The sequence below is a fragment of the Eutrigla gurnardus genome (genome assembly GCF_963514095.1).
Source record: "Eutrigla gurnardus genome assembly, chromosome: 21".
Taxonomy (NCBI): Eukaryota; Metazoa; Chordata; class Actinopteri; order Perciformes; family Triglidae; genus Eutrigla; species Eutrigla gurnardus.
In genome coordinates this window covers 15,705,070-15,723,703 of record NC_139932.1, presented here as the reverse complement: position 1 = coordinate 15,723,703, position 18,634 = coordinate 15,705,070, and the positions used below count along the sequence as shown (strand labels likewise).

General features: G+C 43.6%; 1 protein-coding gene across 1 annotated transcript; it reads right to left on the bottom strand.

The window, feature by feature from the left end:
• Positions 1 to 1,090: 1,090 nt before the first annotated feature.
• On the bottom strand, positions 1,091 to 18,116 carry LOC311032214 (uncharacterized protein). The gene is made up of 29 exons (XM_084038849.1): positions 17,967 to 18,116; positions 17,596 to 17,704; positions 16,455 to 16,596; positions 16,110 to 16,242; positions 15,699 to 15,823; positions 15,453 to 15,599; positions 15,196 to 15,294; positions 14,597 to 14,845; positions 13,793 to 13,957; positions 13,172 to 13,367; positions 12,928 to 13,093; positions 12,225 to 12,409; positions 12,036 to 12,100; positions 11,802 to 11,919; positions 11,218 to 11,428; positions 8,365 to 8,434; positions 7,504 to 7,628; positions 7,070 to 7,211; positions 6,821 to 6,953; positions 6,600 to 6,724; positions 5,377 to 5,523; positions 5,181 to 5,279; positions 4,551 to 4,775; positions 4,300 to 4,464; positions 3,760 to 4,196; positions 2,890 to 3,074; positions 2,715 to 2,779; positions 2,525 to 2,642; positions 1,091 to 2,426 (listed from the first exon to the last, which is right to left on the bottom strand). The coding sequence occupies exons 2-29, from the start codon at positions 17,644 to 17,646 to the stop codon at positions 1,943 to 1,945; spliced, it is 4,572 nt and encodes a 1,523-aa protein (XP_083894975.1). The 5' UTR covers positions 17,647 to 17,704; positions 17,967 to 18,116; the 3' UTR covers positions 1,091 to 1,942.
• Positions 18,117 to 18,634: the final 518 nt, after the last annotated feature.

The window sequence follows — 18,634 nt, the reverse complement described above, 5'->3', positions numbered from 1 at the left end:
TTTCAGCTTAATGTTTCGGTTTCATGGTCCTCAACTGAATCGGTTGACTCCCACGGCTCTCATCTTTGTCATTTCCGGCCACAGCTTGCATGTTGATGCATTTGAATATATTATAATTATAATATTTTCTCACTTTATTTCAGGAGCAGGATGGGAATTACACGAAAGCAACCTCATGACTGTCATATTTTCCTGAACTCTGATTGGTCCAGGGAACTATATATGATAGCAGCTTTAGCTAAGCCACGCCCACTCCAAAGCACTCTGTTCTACATCTGTTTGAACTTTAGCAGAAACACTGTGCTCATATAGGAAACCTCTGTCGCTGTAAGATGCTGTTAGTGTGGGAGCAGTCGTAAAAATGCAATTATCAGAGAATGCAAGAACATTAAATCACACATTAAATTTGAAAATGACTACCTTGACCATGTTTCTGATGTGATGCCACCGCAGGCTGCTGGTAAGTGCTGATGAATCTCACCGCAGCTCACAGAGAGATTAATGTCCTAATGGACGTTCAACACCCCCCCAAACCCACCGAGACCCGACGAACACCTCCAGTTTCCCGTAAACCTCCCAGGAAAACCTGCACACAAAGATGGGCTGACATGATATCTTTCAGATCTCACTAGTTTTACATGCTTTTATTATGACTTGGACTGATTTCTGCAGCTCATATAACAAACAGTAATGATAGTTTTTGTTCATGCAATTATATCCAGTGTCACTGATTTAATGTATAATTCACCTGTTAAATATTTAACTACTCTTGTGGATGTGAGTTAGAGAGGTTAATGTGCACGATCTTGAAAGGAGGACGGGGGGGAAGGAAAGGATGTCGGGTTTTTCTAGTATATTTTTTGAAGCAGTCGGGGGGGGACGTGCATTTTGTATTGTTCTGTTCTTGTATTACTTTGGTATTGTGATGAACCAGACGTTACATGGTTGGCAGCTCAATTTCCTGCTCTGAAAGAAAAAGCCTGAAACAACAACTAACCCCCAGATTACAGAGAGCTGACAGTCTTTAACCTACAAGAATGTTTTGTTCGTCCTTTTCTTTATTTCCTCTAAACAGCAGCTTCGTTTCCACTTTTACATATCGTGACGAGATTTGGGCTCTGACGCACAAGCTCAGCGTGGCTTTATTAGTATTCCTCTAGCGATGGACATTAGAGGGGTCAAGGGTCACCGGGGAATGATTAGCACATAAGTAGCCGGTGAGAGTGAAGGTAGCGGCGCCGTGAACTCCGATAATGACTGTTCATGTTCATCACTGCTAACCGTGTGTGTGTGTGTGTGTGTGTGTGTGTGTGTGTATGTCCACTATTGTATTCTGACCCACGATGCACCTACAGACTCAAATATACAGTTAACGCCATCGTTATCACATTATTCCTCCAGCTTAATTACGACACTGATATCTCCTTTTTATTATTACGAATAAAGTTTTTTTTTTAATGGTGTAAATAATCCACTCTTTGCCAGCTTGTTTGCTCTTAAACTTTATACGGGAAGAATGTGTCAGTCATTTATTTACAGCCTGCCCCCAAGTGGCCAAAAAAAAAAAAATAATAAAAAAAAAATCAATTATCGCAGGATTAATTAACGATTACATACATTTGGGGGGAAAAAAATCAATTTACACTTTGAGCACATGGGCCACCTGTGAGGAAGGGGACGGGGATGTGTTAACGTCATGTTTCCAGCTCGGATCAGATCTGCAAAATTTGAACGTGACGATAATATCACACCTTCAAGGGGTTGATTTGTTGAGATAAAAAGTCTGGGCTTTGCTGCTGTGGAGCCAATGTGCACATCATAACAGCTCTATCCTGAATTAAAGAGATTCTGTTAGCATCGAGCATGCTATGGCAAGTAAATATGACCTCATAGCCAAGTAGATCTCTAGAAGGTCTCCAGGTGGAGCTTGTCTGAGACCACGTTAGTTTTGTGTGCCGGGTGGCGGTTCCTCCTCTAGTTCCTTGTCATGCTCCTCTTTCTCCACCTCCTTGAACACCTCGTCCTTTCCCTCTCTCCCTCCCTCCTCTGACTCCCCCTCGTCCATCTCCCTCTCTGCTCCCTCGCTGGGAAGAGGAGTCAACATAACGGTGGTCTCCGATTGGAGCTGCCTCCCCTCCTGGGTGTGGTTGGAGCAGCGTGGTTCTCTGTGGATCTCCCCCACCTCCTCCAGCTCTGTTGCCGTCCTCACCCAGACTTTGGGAGCCGGTGGGGTTCTGGCAGCCACCGGTTTGTGCACGGCGGGTTTGGATTTGGCTCGAAGTTCAATCTCCTTTGAGGGCTCCGTGCTCTGCGTCTGCTCTTCACGCTCTGGTTTCCGAAACTGTCGTCTGAGGAGGACGATGACGGCGATGATGAAGAAATACGAGGAGCCACTGAGACAAGTGATCAGGCCGAGGAAGATGATCCTGGAAAACAGAGAGGAAAGATTCGCTATGCTGTTTAAAGTGGTGGAGAAACACTTTTAAGCAAATTCATATTCAATTCCCACATGTGTAGTCCGTACCTGTACATGTCCGAGTCATAAAAGCGGCACGCCCCCCGACCCCCGCACTTCTTGATCGACCACTTCAGGCAAGTTGAATCGATCAGGGCTCCGAAATACACCGGAGCAGGAAGTCCTCCTGCAGACATCACCCACATGTCTGCTGTTACATCATATATCCAATCACATGTTGGGACCTAACGAAGCTTACCCAGAGTCCTAGTCACTAAGGTCTGCATGCCCAGCGCCAGGGACTTCAGATCTGGTGAGATGCATCTGGAATTAAAAAGTCAACATCGGGGTCATTTATGCAGATCATGTTGTACGACGTTCCCCCGCCAAACACGTTTATCAGATATATTCTGAGTTCTGATTATTTCCACGACCGTATGATGACCATGTAGCCGGGCGTGGCCCCCAGAGAGTTGATGAAGGAGCTGAGAACCGACACGGCCATGTAGGAGGTGAAGCTGCGGCTGCAGTCTTTGGCGTGAGGACACTGGCCCAGCCTCACCGACGTACTGCTGCCTGCTGGGAAGGAGGCCGACACGCAGCTGCAGTTGTGGAAGACCTGGTAGAGAGAGGGGAACTTACTGGCTTATTTATCATTTGTATAACTTGGTAATAAGGAAACAGATGAATGACTAACTTTTGTTACAGAAATATATGGAAGATCTCAAAATGCAGGTGAAAACTCTGAAGGCTAATAAATGGACTTAGTTACTTTGTAACAAATATTATTAGGCGACAAAACTGATTACATACATGATTCTGATATGTGGGATATTATTTTTATTATTTTTTTGATACTCTTCTAGAAAAAAAAAATAATAATACAAAAAATTAAATAAATAAATTAAAAAAATATATATATTACAAAATAATACTAATAAATATACATACATTTAGTTTGTATAGGAAAATAAAAAGTAAAAAAAAAAAATAATAATAATCTTTATATTACGTGTCAAAATGTACAGCACCTGCGTAATGTGCCTCAAATAGTCATTTGAAATAGAAAAAGGGATATTATTATTATTAATTGAATGGAATAATTCAATATTAACTAATAAAGGTAAACTCTAGGTTTAGACTTTATGTATATCGGGATTTAAGGGAATTTAATTTAATTCTAAGGGTTTCTTTGGAATGAGAGTTTGACGGCTACTACTTTGGATAAAAAACGTCTCCAATGCTGTAAATAGTGATCGTTTGTAAATTAAAAAAAAGAGTGATGTATGCTGCTGGAGTCCTACTGTGTTCTTGCCGTATCCACTGGAGCCCAGGCAGCCGGCCATACAGGGGGAGATGTAGGTAATGCCGCTGTCTGAGCACACGGGGTCCCACTCCTCCGCCGAACACGAGCACTCCCTGTTGCACTCCGAGAAGAGCATGGCCCTGTCCGACGATATGCTGTGGGTCCTGCGGGGGCAAAGAGACGGTTTATATGTTGTTATCTGCAGGTTAATGTGAGAGCTTCTTCCCCCCAACACTGACCCGTTGTATGAGATGGTGAGGCCGGCCATCGGCAGGTTCTCACACTTGGTGCCGAACTGCAGCAGCAGGAGGAGGTAGGCCATGAAGGAGGTGGCGAAGGAGAGCTGAGCCCCGGACACCAAACTCAGCTTATACCTCTTCATCAGCAGCCCTCCCAGGAAGATCCCCATGGCAACGGCCGGCAGGTTCAGCACACCTGGAAGAGTCTCTCACGATCAGACACCCGATGGCGTTTTGTTCTCTACGACTTTTAACATTATTCAGGGATGTTTTCTACAATTTATTTGTTTTTTTATTACCTATGAGGAAGTTGGCTCTGGATGCAGACTGTCCAAACTGTTGCTCCATGTATTTGGCTTTGAAGGTGAACAGGCCGATGAAAGAGTTGAACTTCAGGATGCTCCCACAAAGGAGCAGGAAGTAGGTGGGAGTCCCCAACAGGCGCTTCAGCGAGGGGAGAAACCCTGTGGAAGGACGTCCAGTAAAAAAAAAGTAGTATACCAGTGTTCTGCTGAAGAAGAAGAAGAAGAAGAAGAAGAAGGAGAACCACCTTTCGCGATGTCAGTCAGGTTGAGGTCGTGATTGTTGTCGGTGACGTCCTCTCCCACGTCTCGGGCGTCGCCACCCCTCGCCTCGCCTGCCCCCTGCTTCGGCAGCGAGCGCGGCAGGAACCAGAAGGGAACGCTGGAGAAGAGGAGGAGGGCGGAGGACACCATGAAGCCCATCCACCAGGCGCCCACCCAGCGGGCGTCTTTAGGGGTGATGGTCACGCTGTCTGTGGATGCCACAGAAAGTGCAAATTTATTGTAATTTCAATCAGTCACTTGGAAAAAACAAGTTAATCATCAGGGACGGGACCTTCAAGCAGACACCCCACATTTTAAGGTGGATTGTTTCAGCTTGTTTGATAAATAAATTATAGATTTTTCCTCACAGGGACCCTCAGAGGAGCCCCCACTAACCTGGTCTGACAGGTGGAAGCCTATTTTTATGGAAGCGTGTCAGACCGTTGCACTATAAATGAGATCAAAATCAGTTTGAACCGAAGCTGCAGTGGGAGCCCCCGTGTCACTTCTGTCTGGTTTTAACTCTTGTTGCCGTTTCATTCTGAATTTATTATCATTTTTAAAAAACAATGAGCCCTTGATTTCAGGTTTCTTGCGAAACAAATTAAACTCACCGATGTCAACGTATCCAATGTCAACATAGAGTTTGGCACAATAGGAGCCCAGAAGGAACCCAAACATGGGGCCCAGGAGGGTGATGGTCTGGAGACAAGCTGCGGATCACAAGCCAGACGATAGATAAACATCTTTGTGTGATGTGGTCCGGACATATGACATTTCAACACTTTAAAATGAGCAAAGTCGTCTCACCGATGTAGAAAGGGGAGTTTTCTGCTCTAGCAAAGTCGTCGATGTAAGAAATGCCCAGAGGTGTGACCGGGGTCTCTCCGACGCCCCGCAGAGCGTTGCCCAGGAACACATAGATCCACATGTTGGAACCAGATTCTCTCACACAGGCTCCATGAGGACACACACACACACACACACACACACACACACACAAAAGGCATGCTATTGATTTTGTTGCAAATAAATTGTGATTTTCATGGACACTGCGTGTGTGTGTGTGTGTGTGTGTGTGTGTGTGACTGCACCATTCAAAATAAAGTCCCAAACCAGATGTGGGAGTACAATGCCATGCAGGTTCAATATCTATAATAAGTTTGCATATCCCTGCATTGTTTGTGACTACATCTCATCAGCGCGGCCAGACAATATCAATACGTTGCATTGTGTGGGCGTGTGATGAGTTACAGCCAGAGGAAGAATTAATTATGGTCCGACAATGGAAAGAGTGAGGCGGCGTTTCAACCGAGGCTCATCTCGATGGAAGAAGAACTGATTGATCCGCATTTTATTTGGTCTCTTTTCTCCTTCCAGCTTTCAGCTCTCGTTGGCTTCGACCACTATGTGCAGCATGTAGACAGCACGGGAGGCTTGAAGGTCAGACCAGGATCAGTGCATTCCAGGGATGGTTGAAAGAAAGCCAGTGACTTGTTAAGGCTTTTGAACCCGGTTTGATGTTAAGGCAGTCTCTTTGTGTATAGGTGTGGTTTTAACTTCATAGAGGTGGAGGTGGAGGAGTAGGGTGGTAAAAGAAACGGGGAAAAAAGGGCAGGGGATTCATCATCTGGGAACCATGAGTTCAGATATTTGTGGCCAAACTTGATGGAATATACAGAAAAATACAAGAAGTCCCGGACAAATAGAAAAAAAATTGTAATTTTCAACCATTTAATCCACAAGAAAATGTTTCTAGATCATAAAACCTATTTCCTATATTTTTATATTATACTCTTTAATCACTGCAACAGATTCCTTGCAAATTCAGCAAAAGCACGCTTCCCCTTGACTTCTGTAAAAAAGCACAGAGTTTTTGCCGCTCAACCACAATCTTCCGTCTTTTCTTTCCGCCGTTTGCTGAATCAACTCTAAATGTTTCAACAACAGCGACATCTAGTGTTCAAACTAAGAAGTCCAAGTTGCCTCACACGGGGCACCTTTAAGCCCCTTTGTGTCGCCCACAGTCTTACCTTTGGTTTCTTCCACTGAGGGCTCAAAGAGGATTTCAGGTGCGTCTGATTTCATCGGGTCCACACAGGCGGCAGCGTTCATGCTGTCATTCTGAAACACCCGAATGGCCGTCTTGTATTCGTAGCTAAGAAGAAGAAAAACACAGAAATCTTGCTTTGTTCTCCATATTTTTTTTGTTTTTTTTGTTTCGTTTCTGTAAATCCTGTTTGTTGTCATTTACCGTCCCATGAAGAAGTGAGTCAGGCCGGTGAGGAAAGTCCCTACAGCCATGAGGAAACAACCCACCGCAATGAGTCTGGGCCGATGCAACTTGGCCCCAAAATGGCTGACAACAGCGAGAAACAACAAGTTGCCTACCTCCAAGAAAGACCGAGAGAGAGCCAAAGAAAAAAGACATTTAGACAAACAAGAGAAAGCTGAAACGCAGAAAAGATTAGGTTGAAATGAAAGAGACAGATGGAGAGGATACCCATCTCGAAACTGCCGTCTATGAGTCCGACGTGCGTGCTGGAGAGGTCGAAGCGTCTCTCGATCTGGGTGATGGAGCTCTTCATGTAGGTTCCCGTCAGAGCCTTGGAGAAGCAGGCGAAGGACAGCGCCACGATGAACAACTAAACACAGACGGGAGTCGTCAACACGGGCTCATCATTCATCCATTCAAACTGCAGCGCTGCAATCAGCCGAGGCCGAGCTCACGACTCAAGTGTTTGACAAAAAGCTGGAGTAGAAACCAAGATTTTACAAAACAACATCAAATCGGCTCTCGGCTTGATTCTGTCCGACTTTGACCTAAAACTGATCTCATATTATGAGTATTTATCCGGAAGTTTGAGCCCTTTCTGTGAAGCCTTTCTGATGTTTTTATATACTGCATTTCCTGAAGAAGAACAGAATGAGGAGTACTTTGAGAGTGGAGATGCCGGGCCGTTTGCTGGTCTCCTCGGGGTCACACAGAGCCTGCTGGCTGGTCATCTTGCCTCCGTCCTCGGCTGCTTCCTCCATCCTACAGTCAACGTCCGCCGCTCCTCCTGCAGACACACACAAAAGATAGACAATTCACTCGTAAATACTATATTTATATGATTTATAACAGCTTATATCACCTCCAGCAGTGAAGGGAGGGTAGACCTACTTAAAGGAACAGTTCAACATCTTGGTAAATTAACTTAATCCCATTATTGGTGAGGGATAGAGGACACCACTGACATGTCTCTATCTTAATATGTAAATATGAGAGTAGCCTATTAGCTTAGCATAAAGACTGGAAACAGGGGTAAACAGCTAGCACCCGCAAAGTTCATCCCATCCCCCCCTAGCTGCATATTTATCTACTAAATATCTAATTTCATATATTCTCACATTGTTTTTCTAGATGTATTTATAGTACAAACCATATTAAATGGTATGAAACAGTAATAATTATCTTTGCATAGGCATCATTATTCTCATACATCAAAAATGTGTCAGAACTTGCAATATTGGATGCTTTCAAGCAGCTCCGATTCTCAGAATTTTGCTCTGAGCATCAACAAAAGTCATTTTAATAATCATCCACCATCATCTTATTGAAGTCCTGGTGCAGATTCCAATCCAGCTGTACTGATACCTGTGTAGACTCCACCAGCGCCTCCTCCTCCTCCTCCTCACAACACTCTCAGCTCAGTAAACATCCGGGGCTGCAGGTGGAATCCATGTCAGAGAGGAAAAATGGATTCCGATGACAGCTTCATTTGTCCTCTGGAAAACGTCAGCGGAGGGGCAAACCTGACAGAAAGTAGAAACACAAGGTTCTTTTTCCAACTTCATAACCCGAGTAATCCCTCCCAGGTTTAACCTGGACCACGAGAGAGCCCACCCTTGATCTGTGTTTTTTGGCAGGCGAGCCCTGCTGTCTTATCAGAGAAAGTAAATAAAAAATAGATAGCCAGATATACTCTACCTAGTGCATCTCCAGGTCAGGGGGGGCCACGGATCTCCCGTCACACCGAGAGGAAGAAAACCTGGTCTCCCCGAGCTCCCGTTCCCCCGTGTGAAGGCAGAGCAGCTACTTGGACCCGGCAGGACAAAAGGCCTCGCACATTTTTATTCCACACACATGCCAGCCAGGAGGGGGACAGCAACAAGGGAACGGGAGGGCAGACAGATTAGTAACACCAAACCAGGCACTTTGGATGGAAGGCTAAAATATTGCACATTTGTTGCTTTAAAAGGAAGGAGTTGCTGTAGTCCAGTGGGGGGTTCAGGCAGCCAGGCAGCAGGTCACTCAATCAGCTTTGGCCACTCACAAATTCCTAAGATTAAGATTAAGAGCCTTTACATTCCTGCGTAACACCGGCCACTTTCCCCTTTCACAAAAAAAAAATCATACTCCATATCTGCATTTGAAGGGTTTTGAATTACGGTCTGTAATTTCAGGTGCATTCAGACAGGAATGCAGTCCGTTGCTGCATCAGGTTATAAGGTCATTACTGTGTTTGGTACAAATTAGAAGCAGATCAATTCTGCATCACAAATGTCCCGTCTGGCTTTAGTCGGTAGTGAAAGCAGAAGTGAGACACCCTCGGTGGCGTTGCAGGAGAGGACAGTGGATATTCTGTTTGTAAAGGATGCAGCCTGCTGGTGAAACCAGATGCTGCACACAGAGGCAAGAAGACAGCGAGGAAATAAGTGATTCAGCAGATGAATACGATTATATAACATGAAAAACAAATTAAATCAAAACAAATGTAACTGTAAAAGAAACTGTCACTTCACTTCTGTCCAATAAAGAAAAGATACATGTGGTGAGTCACAAAGTAAACACAGAGGAGGCAAAGTTTAATATATAAAAAACAACCTTCAACTGTAATATCTAATGGAGAGATTGCCATTAAGTGTGGTTTAGAAAAATCTTGGTTCCCAGTGGATATATTATTTTCCTCCGGGGCAACCACATTGACATATTTTGTTTCATTGTGAAATATCTGAACCCCATACCTGCTGAACATTCATACTTACTTTGGAGTCTGCGTTTATTGATTTATTTGACCACTAGGGGGCAGTGGAAACAAGAGGTGAAGACATATTGTCACTTCTAAATTGCACATTTGGTGTCTAATTCTAGTTACCTCATTAATGATGGTCCAATAGTCACACCTTTAGTTCTTTTAGTCACGTTTTGAGGGAAATATCTGGCGTTTTAGTCGATTGCTGACTTTGTCCGTCTCTGGGAATAAAGCAATGGGATTCAAGGGCTTTTCATTAAAACAGCCGCCTACCTTGATAAAAACTAGAGCAGTGAAATTGAACCCAAACAGGAACGTTGGAGAGAAACGCGAGCTTTTTGAATACATGACACCATCCTTTTGCAGCTTTAGCCGGAAATATTTTAATACAAAATAACATTAATTAAGACTAAAATATTGCGAAAATTGTCTTTAATGTTTACATGAAAAAAACAACAAACAAGTAAGAAAAAGAGAAAAGAGGAAAAAAGGCAGAAATGATTATAAAACAAAAATATCTAGACCCAATAAAACATATATTTTGTATCATCACTCAGCTGATGATAGTGTATAACATATAACAGAGTAAAACAAAGTACAGTCAAGTTTGATTTACACCACACACACCGAGTCCACCGTCCAAACTAGTGAACTCTTCCCGACACCGAACGGTCAGAGGATTATATGAACGTTCATGACCTTCAGGGTTTGTGACCTAACAAGTGTGTAAAGTTGGACCGGTGATATATCCCCACAAGTCAAATGTTGCTGGGGCAACAGTCCAAATAATGGCTAACAGGCGGAGATACAGCCTGTTATTGAAACAAACCGAAGAGCCTCACCGACCATTCAGCTGCTCAGTTAATTTGCCGAACTATACCTTTAATATTTCATATTTAGCTTCGTAGCAAGCAGTTCTGCACCCGACAGAGTGCTCATCTTTTGTTACAGACAACTCTTTTTGTCCTCGTCTTTCAACGACTCAACACAGAATCTGTCAATCAATTTTAAATACATACTCATCCGTGTTTATGATCTACATCAGCCATTTACGTAAATTACTTTGAGTCAAACGTGTGTCGGGATCCCGTCGGGATGCTGTAGAACCTAAATCCGCTGGTGGAATGTGGATTCTGACAACCAAAACACGCAACAACCAGACATTTTGATTCTTGTAACCGTTTCAACTCGGTGTTTAAAGCTCGCCAAGTCGTCCGGATAGCCGGGGCAAAAGGCGACTTTCATCGGCAACATGCACGTGCAGATTTTTGATGATGTCGGCTCTAAAAAAAGGTCTTTTCAAGTATAAATGGTGGACAAAAGCGCAACAGCCGTGCTCGTCTGACATCACGCTGACAGGAAAGTGAACGTCATCGTAAGAGAGCTGCATACGTCCCCATGATATCTCGTCATTCATATTAAAACTAAGCTCCAGTCAGTGTCTGTGACCTTTGAAGTAAACAAGCAGCAGCTCGTGTTTTTAGGGATATCTGCGTAAAAAAAAAAGAGTTTTCAGAGACCAGAGCGCCGTCGTCGTACCATTACCACATGTGGTCCGGTATGGATGCAGCACAGTACTTCGGCAATGGAGAATCCGTGTCGTTAAGTCCTGCGATTTACAGCGTCGTAGTTAAATAGTGCTCTCGTTGTCGGCTTCTTCTTTGTTCGAGGCGACGTTGATGTTGGCGTGTCCATTGCCCAACGCGTTATCCTCCAGTTCGTTTTCTTTGGCCTGATTCCTGAGTGCTAACTTCTTCTGTCTTTTGACAAGTTTGATATAGACGCCTCCCCAGAGCATGTTGGAGAGGCAGTAGAGTCCAGTAATCAAGCCCAGGAATGTCATTCTGGAAACAAAGTACATTGGAACAGGTTACATTTAAAAAAACATAATAATAATACATGAATTTCATTTTCATTGGCATTTTCTACCAAGTGAAAACTGTGTTTCCAGTGGAAACTTTAGAATTTTAAAAGGATATTTATATGTGTAGGACTATTTATGGGCCAGGTGCAATGAATTCTGGGAAATAGTCCCACACATAACACACAAAATACAACAACAAAGTAGTCTAGACACATCAGATTCCGTTCTGATTTAAAACCAGGAAATGAAAGGAGAAGTAACGAAGCCCAATTAGCAATGAACTAAAACTAAGACTAGTGGGCCCGTGGGTCTGATCCCGTGGGTCTGATCCCGTGGGTCTGCTGTAACTGTACCTAAATGAATCGGCATCGTAGAGTCGACACGCTCCGCGGCCTCCACAATGCTTGGTGCCCCACTTCAAACAGGTTCGGTCAATCAGTGCCCCGAAATATATTGGAGGAGGTATCCCACCTGAGAAAACACAAATGTGCTTACACATAACAAGAGCCTAAGCATAATCACGGTCCTGTCACCTAGATAATACCGTAACATGATTATTAAAATGTATTTTTTTACATTTGACTCACCCAGAGTTCTTACTATCAGCGTCTGCATCCCCAAAGCCAGGGCCTTCAGGTCTTGCTGTATGGACCTGGAAGGGATTCCCCAAATATGATCACATCAGACCTTGATTTAGCTTAATAGTGCAGAGTCAGTTCACACAAAATCAGTACATAACATGTGAGCGGAGCTCGTGTAGCTTCAGTGTTGCTGACCTGAGCAGCACGATGTACCCCGGCGTCCCCCCACAGGCAGAAATGAACGACCCCAAGGCGGATAAAGCCATGTAGATTTTGAATACGTGATCACAGTTGCTCCTCCTGGCACACTGGCCCAGCACGGCGGACATGTTCATGCCGGGAGTCCTCATCTCCCCAGCGCAGGTGCAGTTATGAAACATCTAGAGAAGAAGATGTGAATAATTACATTTGAGTGCAGGATGCTGCGGCACAACATGTGACTTTAAAACCAGACTATTTTCTGATGTTTTTGTGTCTTAACTGACTAACAGGGACGATTTCTGAAAATGGTCCATTATTCAGAGAGAATGCTGCTCACAGGTTGCACAGCAGTTCTATCGGGGCAATTTGACACGATCATTTACTTCGTCGTTGCCACTGATGGGCTCTGATTGTTAAAATAAGTGATGACATTATGTGAAGAGTCTCACTCAACAAGACGATGGTGGAAACAGAATGCATAAACCGTTGTCTCATCTATCACATAAGACACAAAAGGGTTGGAAAATACCAAAGTTACCATGTAAAAAGATAATGCTGCTGAATGTAACTGCAGAAAATGGGATCATCCAGAACAATGATAAAAGAAACTTCTAGTTTGAAATTGTCTGTAGGAAGAACTGCAGTTTTAATCTACCGGTCGTATACATTTCTATAATATATAAGGTTGGTGTCTTACTATGTCCTTGCCGGTGCCGGTGGTGGTCTTGCAGCCGGCCAGGCAGGGCGAGGCATACGTCACCCCGTTGTAGGCGCACACTGGGTCCCAGTGCTTCACTGAGCAGGAGCAGCCCATGTTGCACTGTGACAGCAAGGTCTGTTGGTTGAAGGACAATTCAGGAGCCCTGGTGCACAGATGGTAGATATTGGTATATAATATATAATAAAACTCATATTTAAAGGATGGCTTGCATGCCACTCACCCCTGATATGAGACGGTAAGACCTGCCACCTCTGCCTTGTCACAGTGGATGAAGACCTGAACGAAAAGCAGACACAAGGACCCGACGGAGGCGGTGATCGACACCCTGGCCGCCCCGATGACACCCAGCTTGAAACGTTTCAGCACAAAACCTCCGGTGATGATGCCCAGAGCCACGGCTGGCAGGTTCAGTATACCTAGGAGGAGGATTTAGAATGATTGCACTGGGAAAACTAACAATGCAAACACATAATGTTATAATGCATAATGTAATAAAACAATATAATGGGTAACACACAGGCATGTATAAATATAAAGAGAATTGGGAGACAATGCGATGTAAGCATTTGCATTAAAATGGTTGTTTTTCTCATCGTGATCGTAGAACAACTGACAATATTCCCACAAACAGTCATAAAACAGCTAATCATAGCTCAGGCTGCTACTTTACAGACACATAAAAGGACGGCCCCCAGTAGGCTACTTAGTGCTCACGTTGATCGTCAACTTTATCTCTGGCAATCACACTTCCCTTCAATAACATCATTGTTTAGTTGCCCCGGGCCACGGGGCGCAGTAAAAGGGAGGCAGAGCGAGTCGGGGTCAGTTATTCGCTCCCTACCTATGAGGAAAATTGCCTTGGAGGCCGACTGGCCGTAGACTTGCTCCAAGAACTTCGGCTTGAAGGTGATCATGCCGATGAAGCCGTTGACGGACACCAGGTAGGTAAGGATCATCATCGTGAAGATGCTGTTCTTGAAGAGTCTCCTCAGGGACGGAACGAAATCTGGCGGCGAACAAAGCAGGAAGAGAGATTGTGGCGTTAATAAATCCGGCATGTGATGCATATTGTCTTAAATAACCTAAAGTTGTGCCTTTTTATATTTCAATAATTGTATAATATTTTAATATATAATTTGTTAGATAATTTTACCTTTTCTTTTTTTGCTTTTTTGCTTTTTGGAAGTTATGTTACTCCACTTTTTAAAATTTTTATTGCTTAATAATTTAATGTACTGTAATGAACTATGCCACGACTGGCCATTAGCTTAGATAACTATTACCACATGTTTCTCTGTTCTGCAGTGTCATTCAACTCTTGCCCAGATTGCATTAGTCCAGGATTCAGGGTTACAGATCTGGGCTGTTGCGGTCTGTCCTACCTGGTTAATAATTAATAATTCACAGAGACACATTTCTTGGTGTTTAAAATCATAGAAGTTCTTTGGGGAGAGCATTGTTCATAATGTTCATAGATAAAATGTGGAACCAAATTAAGAATAAACCAATTTAAGGGTTAAGGTTAGAGCTTTTCTGTGAAGTCATGTGATGACCCGTCCTTGTAGGTCAAAGGTCAGACTCTCAGCATAACTTTAGGCCAGGAAAACAGCAGCATTTTGTTCCAATGCAAAAGCTTGTTTGGTACCTTTAGCCATCTCCTGGAACGTGACCGGCTTCTCCTCCTGATCCTGGTTTTCATCTGGCAGGAAATTCTCCTGCTCTCCCACTGCAGCGAGCTCTTTGCCTTTGCTCTGCTCTTGCCCCTGCTTGGGCAAAGACTTGGGCAGGAACCAGAAGGGGATACTGGACAGCAGGATCAGAGTGCCAGTCACTATGAAGCCCAGCCACCAGGCCCCCACCCAGCGGGAGTCCTTATGGTTGATGGTGACACTGTCTGGGAGAGGAAGACGGGCAACGATGGCAGATTATGAAGCGTTTATAGGACTTTTATTTGGCCTAACGTCAATGAAATCGTCCTACTTTATCAACCGGATGAAAGCTATTCTCTCTCTGGAACATTTGTAATCATTAATGACAAATTAGAGGGAAAGGTTAATTGTTTTGCTGAAGTACTTTAATGCCAAGGGTTATGTTTAAGGGCTCTGCACACAACCAATTCATCAATATTCGCCTTATCAGTGAAGGGTATCTGAAGGGTAAGAAATACCAAAAATACCGCCTGCATGTTGTGCAACATAAACACAATTTTTATCTTTTCCCCCCTGAGATTGAGAAGTAGTTTACCTAAATCCACAGATCCAATGTCCACGTAGATCTTGGCAAGGAAGGACCCGAGCATGAACCCAAACATAGGACCCAAGATTCCCACTGTATGGATGCAAGCTAGGGAATGAAGGAACAGGGAAAGAAGGGTTATGCACTCTAGTACCGTCGTATCAAGGACATAGACACCAAATAGTGGGACGTGTGTGAACAGGCTGATAGCTGAGGAGGGTAAACTGTAAAATCAATATGTAAAAAGATAGTAGGAGGTAACTTACCCAAGTAGAAAGGAGTGTTCTCTTCGCTGGAGAAGTCATCCAGGTAGGACACGCCCAGAGGCATGATGGGAGTCTCTCCGATTCCACGCAGCATGTTTCCCAAGAATACGTAGATCCACAGGGACGAGCCTGCTGCCTTTTCACAAGCTGAGGGGATACAACTGGGCTCAGAATGTGGAATGAAGCCGCACACGATATTAAAAACCGCCTATGAATTCATTGTTTTGGTGTCTTATCTACATGTACCTGTAATTGCCTCTAAATCAGGCGTCTTGTCTTCTTCAGCCAGACTGTGGTTGGACAGACAGGCCAGGGTGTTCTCAGTGCTGTTGATGTCCGTGCTGTGAGACACACTGGTCTCGTACTTATACCTGGAAAACATTGAGAGTTGTTAACACAGATGTCTGTTTCAAGGTGAGACATTAACATGCCGAATAGATTCTATGGACATTAAATAATATAAATATATCTATATATGCATGTAGCTTTCGTATTGTGATGCATTTCTGTATTTCCAAGTGAAACAGGATAGGAAGACGCATGGTTAAATAAAATACTGAGTGTCTCTGCCTTCAAGAACCATATCATTCAATTAGTGATGTGCACCATTCCCACAGGGCCACAGTGTTAAGAAAATGAAGTTAACGGTGTACTAACAGTCCTTGGAAGAAGTGAGGCAGGGCTATGAGGAACGATCCAGCAGCCATGATCACACAGCCGATACCAATCAGGCGGGGACGGTGGAGCTTAGCACCAAAGTAGCTCACGAAGGCGATTACCAACAGGTTACCTGGGAAGGAGAAGAGTTACAAAATAACTTTATTATGATATAAGATCGATACCACCCATGTCTGTCTCATGTGAAGCTCGATACAGCATGGCTTAGCATAAAGGCTGGAAACAGAGGGAAGCGGCTTGCCTGGCTCTGTCCATCAGTAGCTAAAGCTGCTAACCAGCTCCCTAACTAACAGGTTGCATCTGGTGGACAACGCTTGCACGTACCCATTTCGAAGCTGCCATCTATAACCCCGATGAGGGAGCTGGGGATATCGAAGCGCCTCTCAATCTGGGTGATGGAGCTCTTCATATAGGCTCCACCGAAGGCTTTGGAAAAGTATACAGATGCCAGAGAGGCCAGGAAGAGCTGGAAACACACAGCAGGCACGTTAGAGGGAAGTTTAATATGATATGATAAGATTCTCAGAGTAGTTTTTAAATGGTGAACCTGAGCGTTGTTGCCTGCTGTAAAGGGATTACCTTGGTAATAATCTCTCCTCAGACACTCCAGAGTGAGAAGATTAATCTACTTTTTTGCAGCCAGTGAATGAGGCTTATTACAATATAAAGGATGTAATGAAGGTATGTGGCAGATTGATTGGATTAGCATGAATATCAATTAGATTAGTTTAAATGTAATCAAATCTAAATGATAGTGATGAACAAAGAAAGAGGAGAGGAATCAGAGTCTGCAAGTTGTCCACATTTTGATACGTGTAATATTGATTAAGTTTGGGTTCTGGAGATTAAATGTGAAGTGAAATTTTAAATCATTTTGTTTTTCTTTTGCAGTAAAGCCCACGTGTGTGCAGCCATATTCTTGCCATAAAGATAGTTAAAGATTAAGAGGAACTCACACTGGGCTGTAGGTCATAGATTATAAATAGAAGGATAAAGTAAACACAAATTAATCTCCTCCAAAGTTCAACACACAAGCAATCAACCAATGATATCAATAAATATGAATTGCTACTGCCAGAAAGTGTCTAATACAGTCTGAACCAATCGACATGGTATGAGTACATGACACTGTAACCTCGTGCCTTTAAAGCACGTTTATGACTATTAGTTTTACCTCTGTAACACTCATACAATTTTACCAGCCCCTTTTACTCATTAACAAAAAAACACACAACAAAAACACACATTTTCTAATTTGGTGTCAAAGTCTGAGATTTTATCTGGTCAAAAATGTGACTTTAAAAGAAAAAAAAAAAGCGTTGCCTTTTACTGCCTCATTAAGTCAAGCATTTATCAGACAGATGATACTGACACACAAATGAAAAACCAACAAGAAGACATAGAGATGAGGTTAAAAAAAGCTACATTTGTGATACTGGACTATATTTTGTAGCGTCTCACTGACCTTGAGGTTGGAGCAGCGAGCTGCACGTGTTTTCTGGGGCTCTACACTCATGATGCCGCCGTGGTGCTCGTCAGATGCAAGGAAGCAGAAAAACACACCGCCGTAGAACCTACAGAGTCACAGAGATTACGTCAGTTTGGGGCCAATTATGTCAGATTTTGTCAAACTGATTTTCTTGAAAAACATCCACTTTATTCTCATCAATTTCTTCTTCATTGTGAGTAGCAGTGCCATTGCATAAGAAAATTGAGTCACCCGACTGTCATACTTTTTTAAAGAAGAATAGAATTTGACTTTTGTTACCAGACTGACTTTCCTCAAAGCATTTTAAATAAGATGTTGGTGCAGAATTAGAAGGAAAAAGGGTTTACCTGAGAGGCAGCAGTGGTCCTGTGAAGGATGGGAAGGATGTGGCAGAGTAACCCAGGGCTTGTTGTACCTGACAGGACTTTGTGCTTACCGTGAGAGTCTTATCAGAAACAAACTATAACATCGACAGTAATCAGTAACCCAGCCACTCGTGTGCACATGTCAATAAAAAGCTCTCCACACAGACATCACAAACCCCGAATAGGACGTCTACGGGTGGCTAAGGTCCAGTGGGACCAATGTCTAGGTTCACCGAGGTTTTCACGCACACACACATTCACGGTCCGCACATCCTCCTCTGTGAACATCACACGCCTTCCAAGTATCCATCCTTTTGTACGCACAACAAACAGCAGCAGCGTGAATCGACCCAAATGCTTATTTTACAGGCCCGCTGCTTCTGTTGGTTTGCTGTTTTCAAAGACTCAAATGCCTTTCCTCTCCAAAAGAATTTCAGCTTTTGTAAGGCTGGGTGTTTCCTAGTCCTGATCAAAGTCTTCCTGTCCTATTGATAGACCCTAACAATGGCTTTCTCTGTGTGTCCTAATGGCTGAGTAAGTATCGCACATCACATCCCCTGATCAGATTTGTTAAATACACTTCGTACGACTATATACTTCCAAATTTAAAATGCAACGAACCAATTCACTTTTGGAGAACATTTTTGACA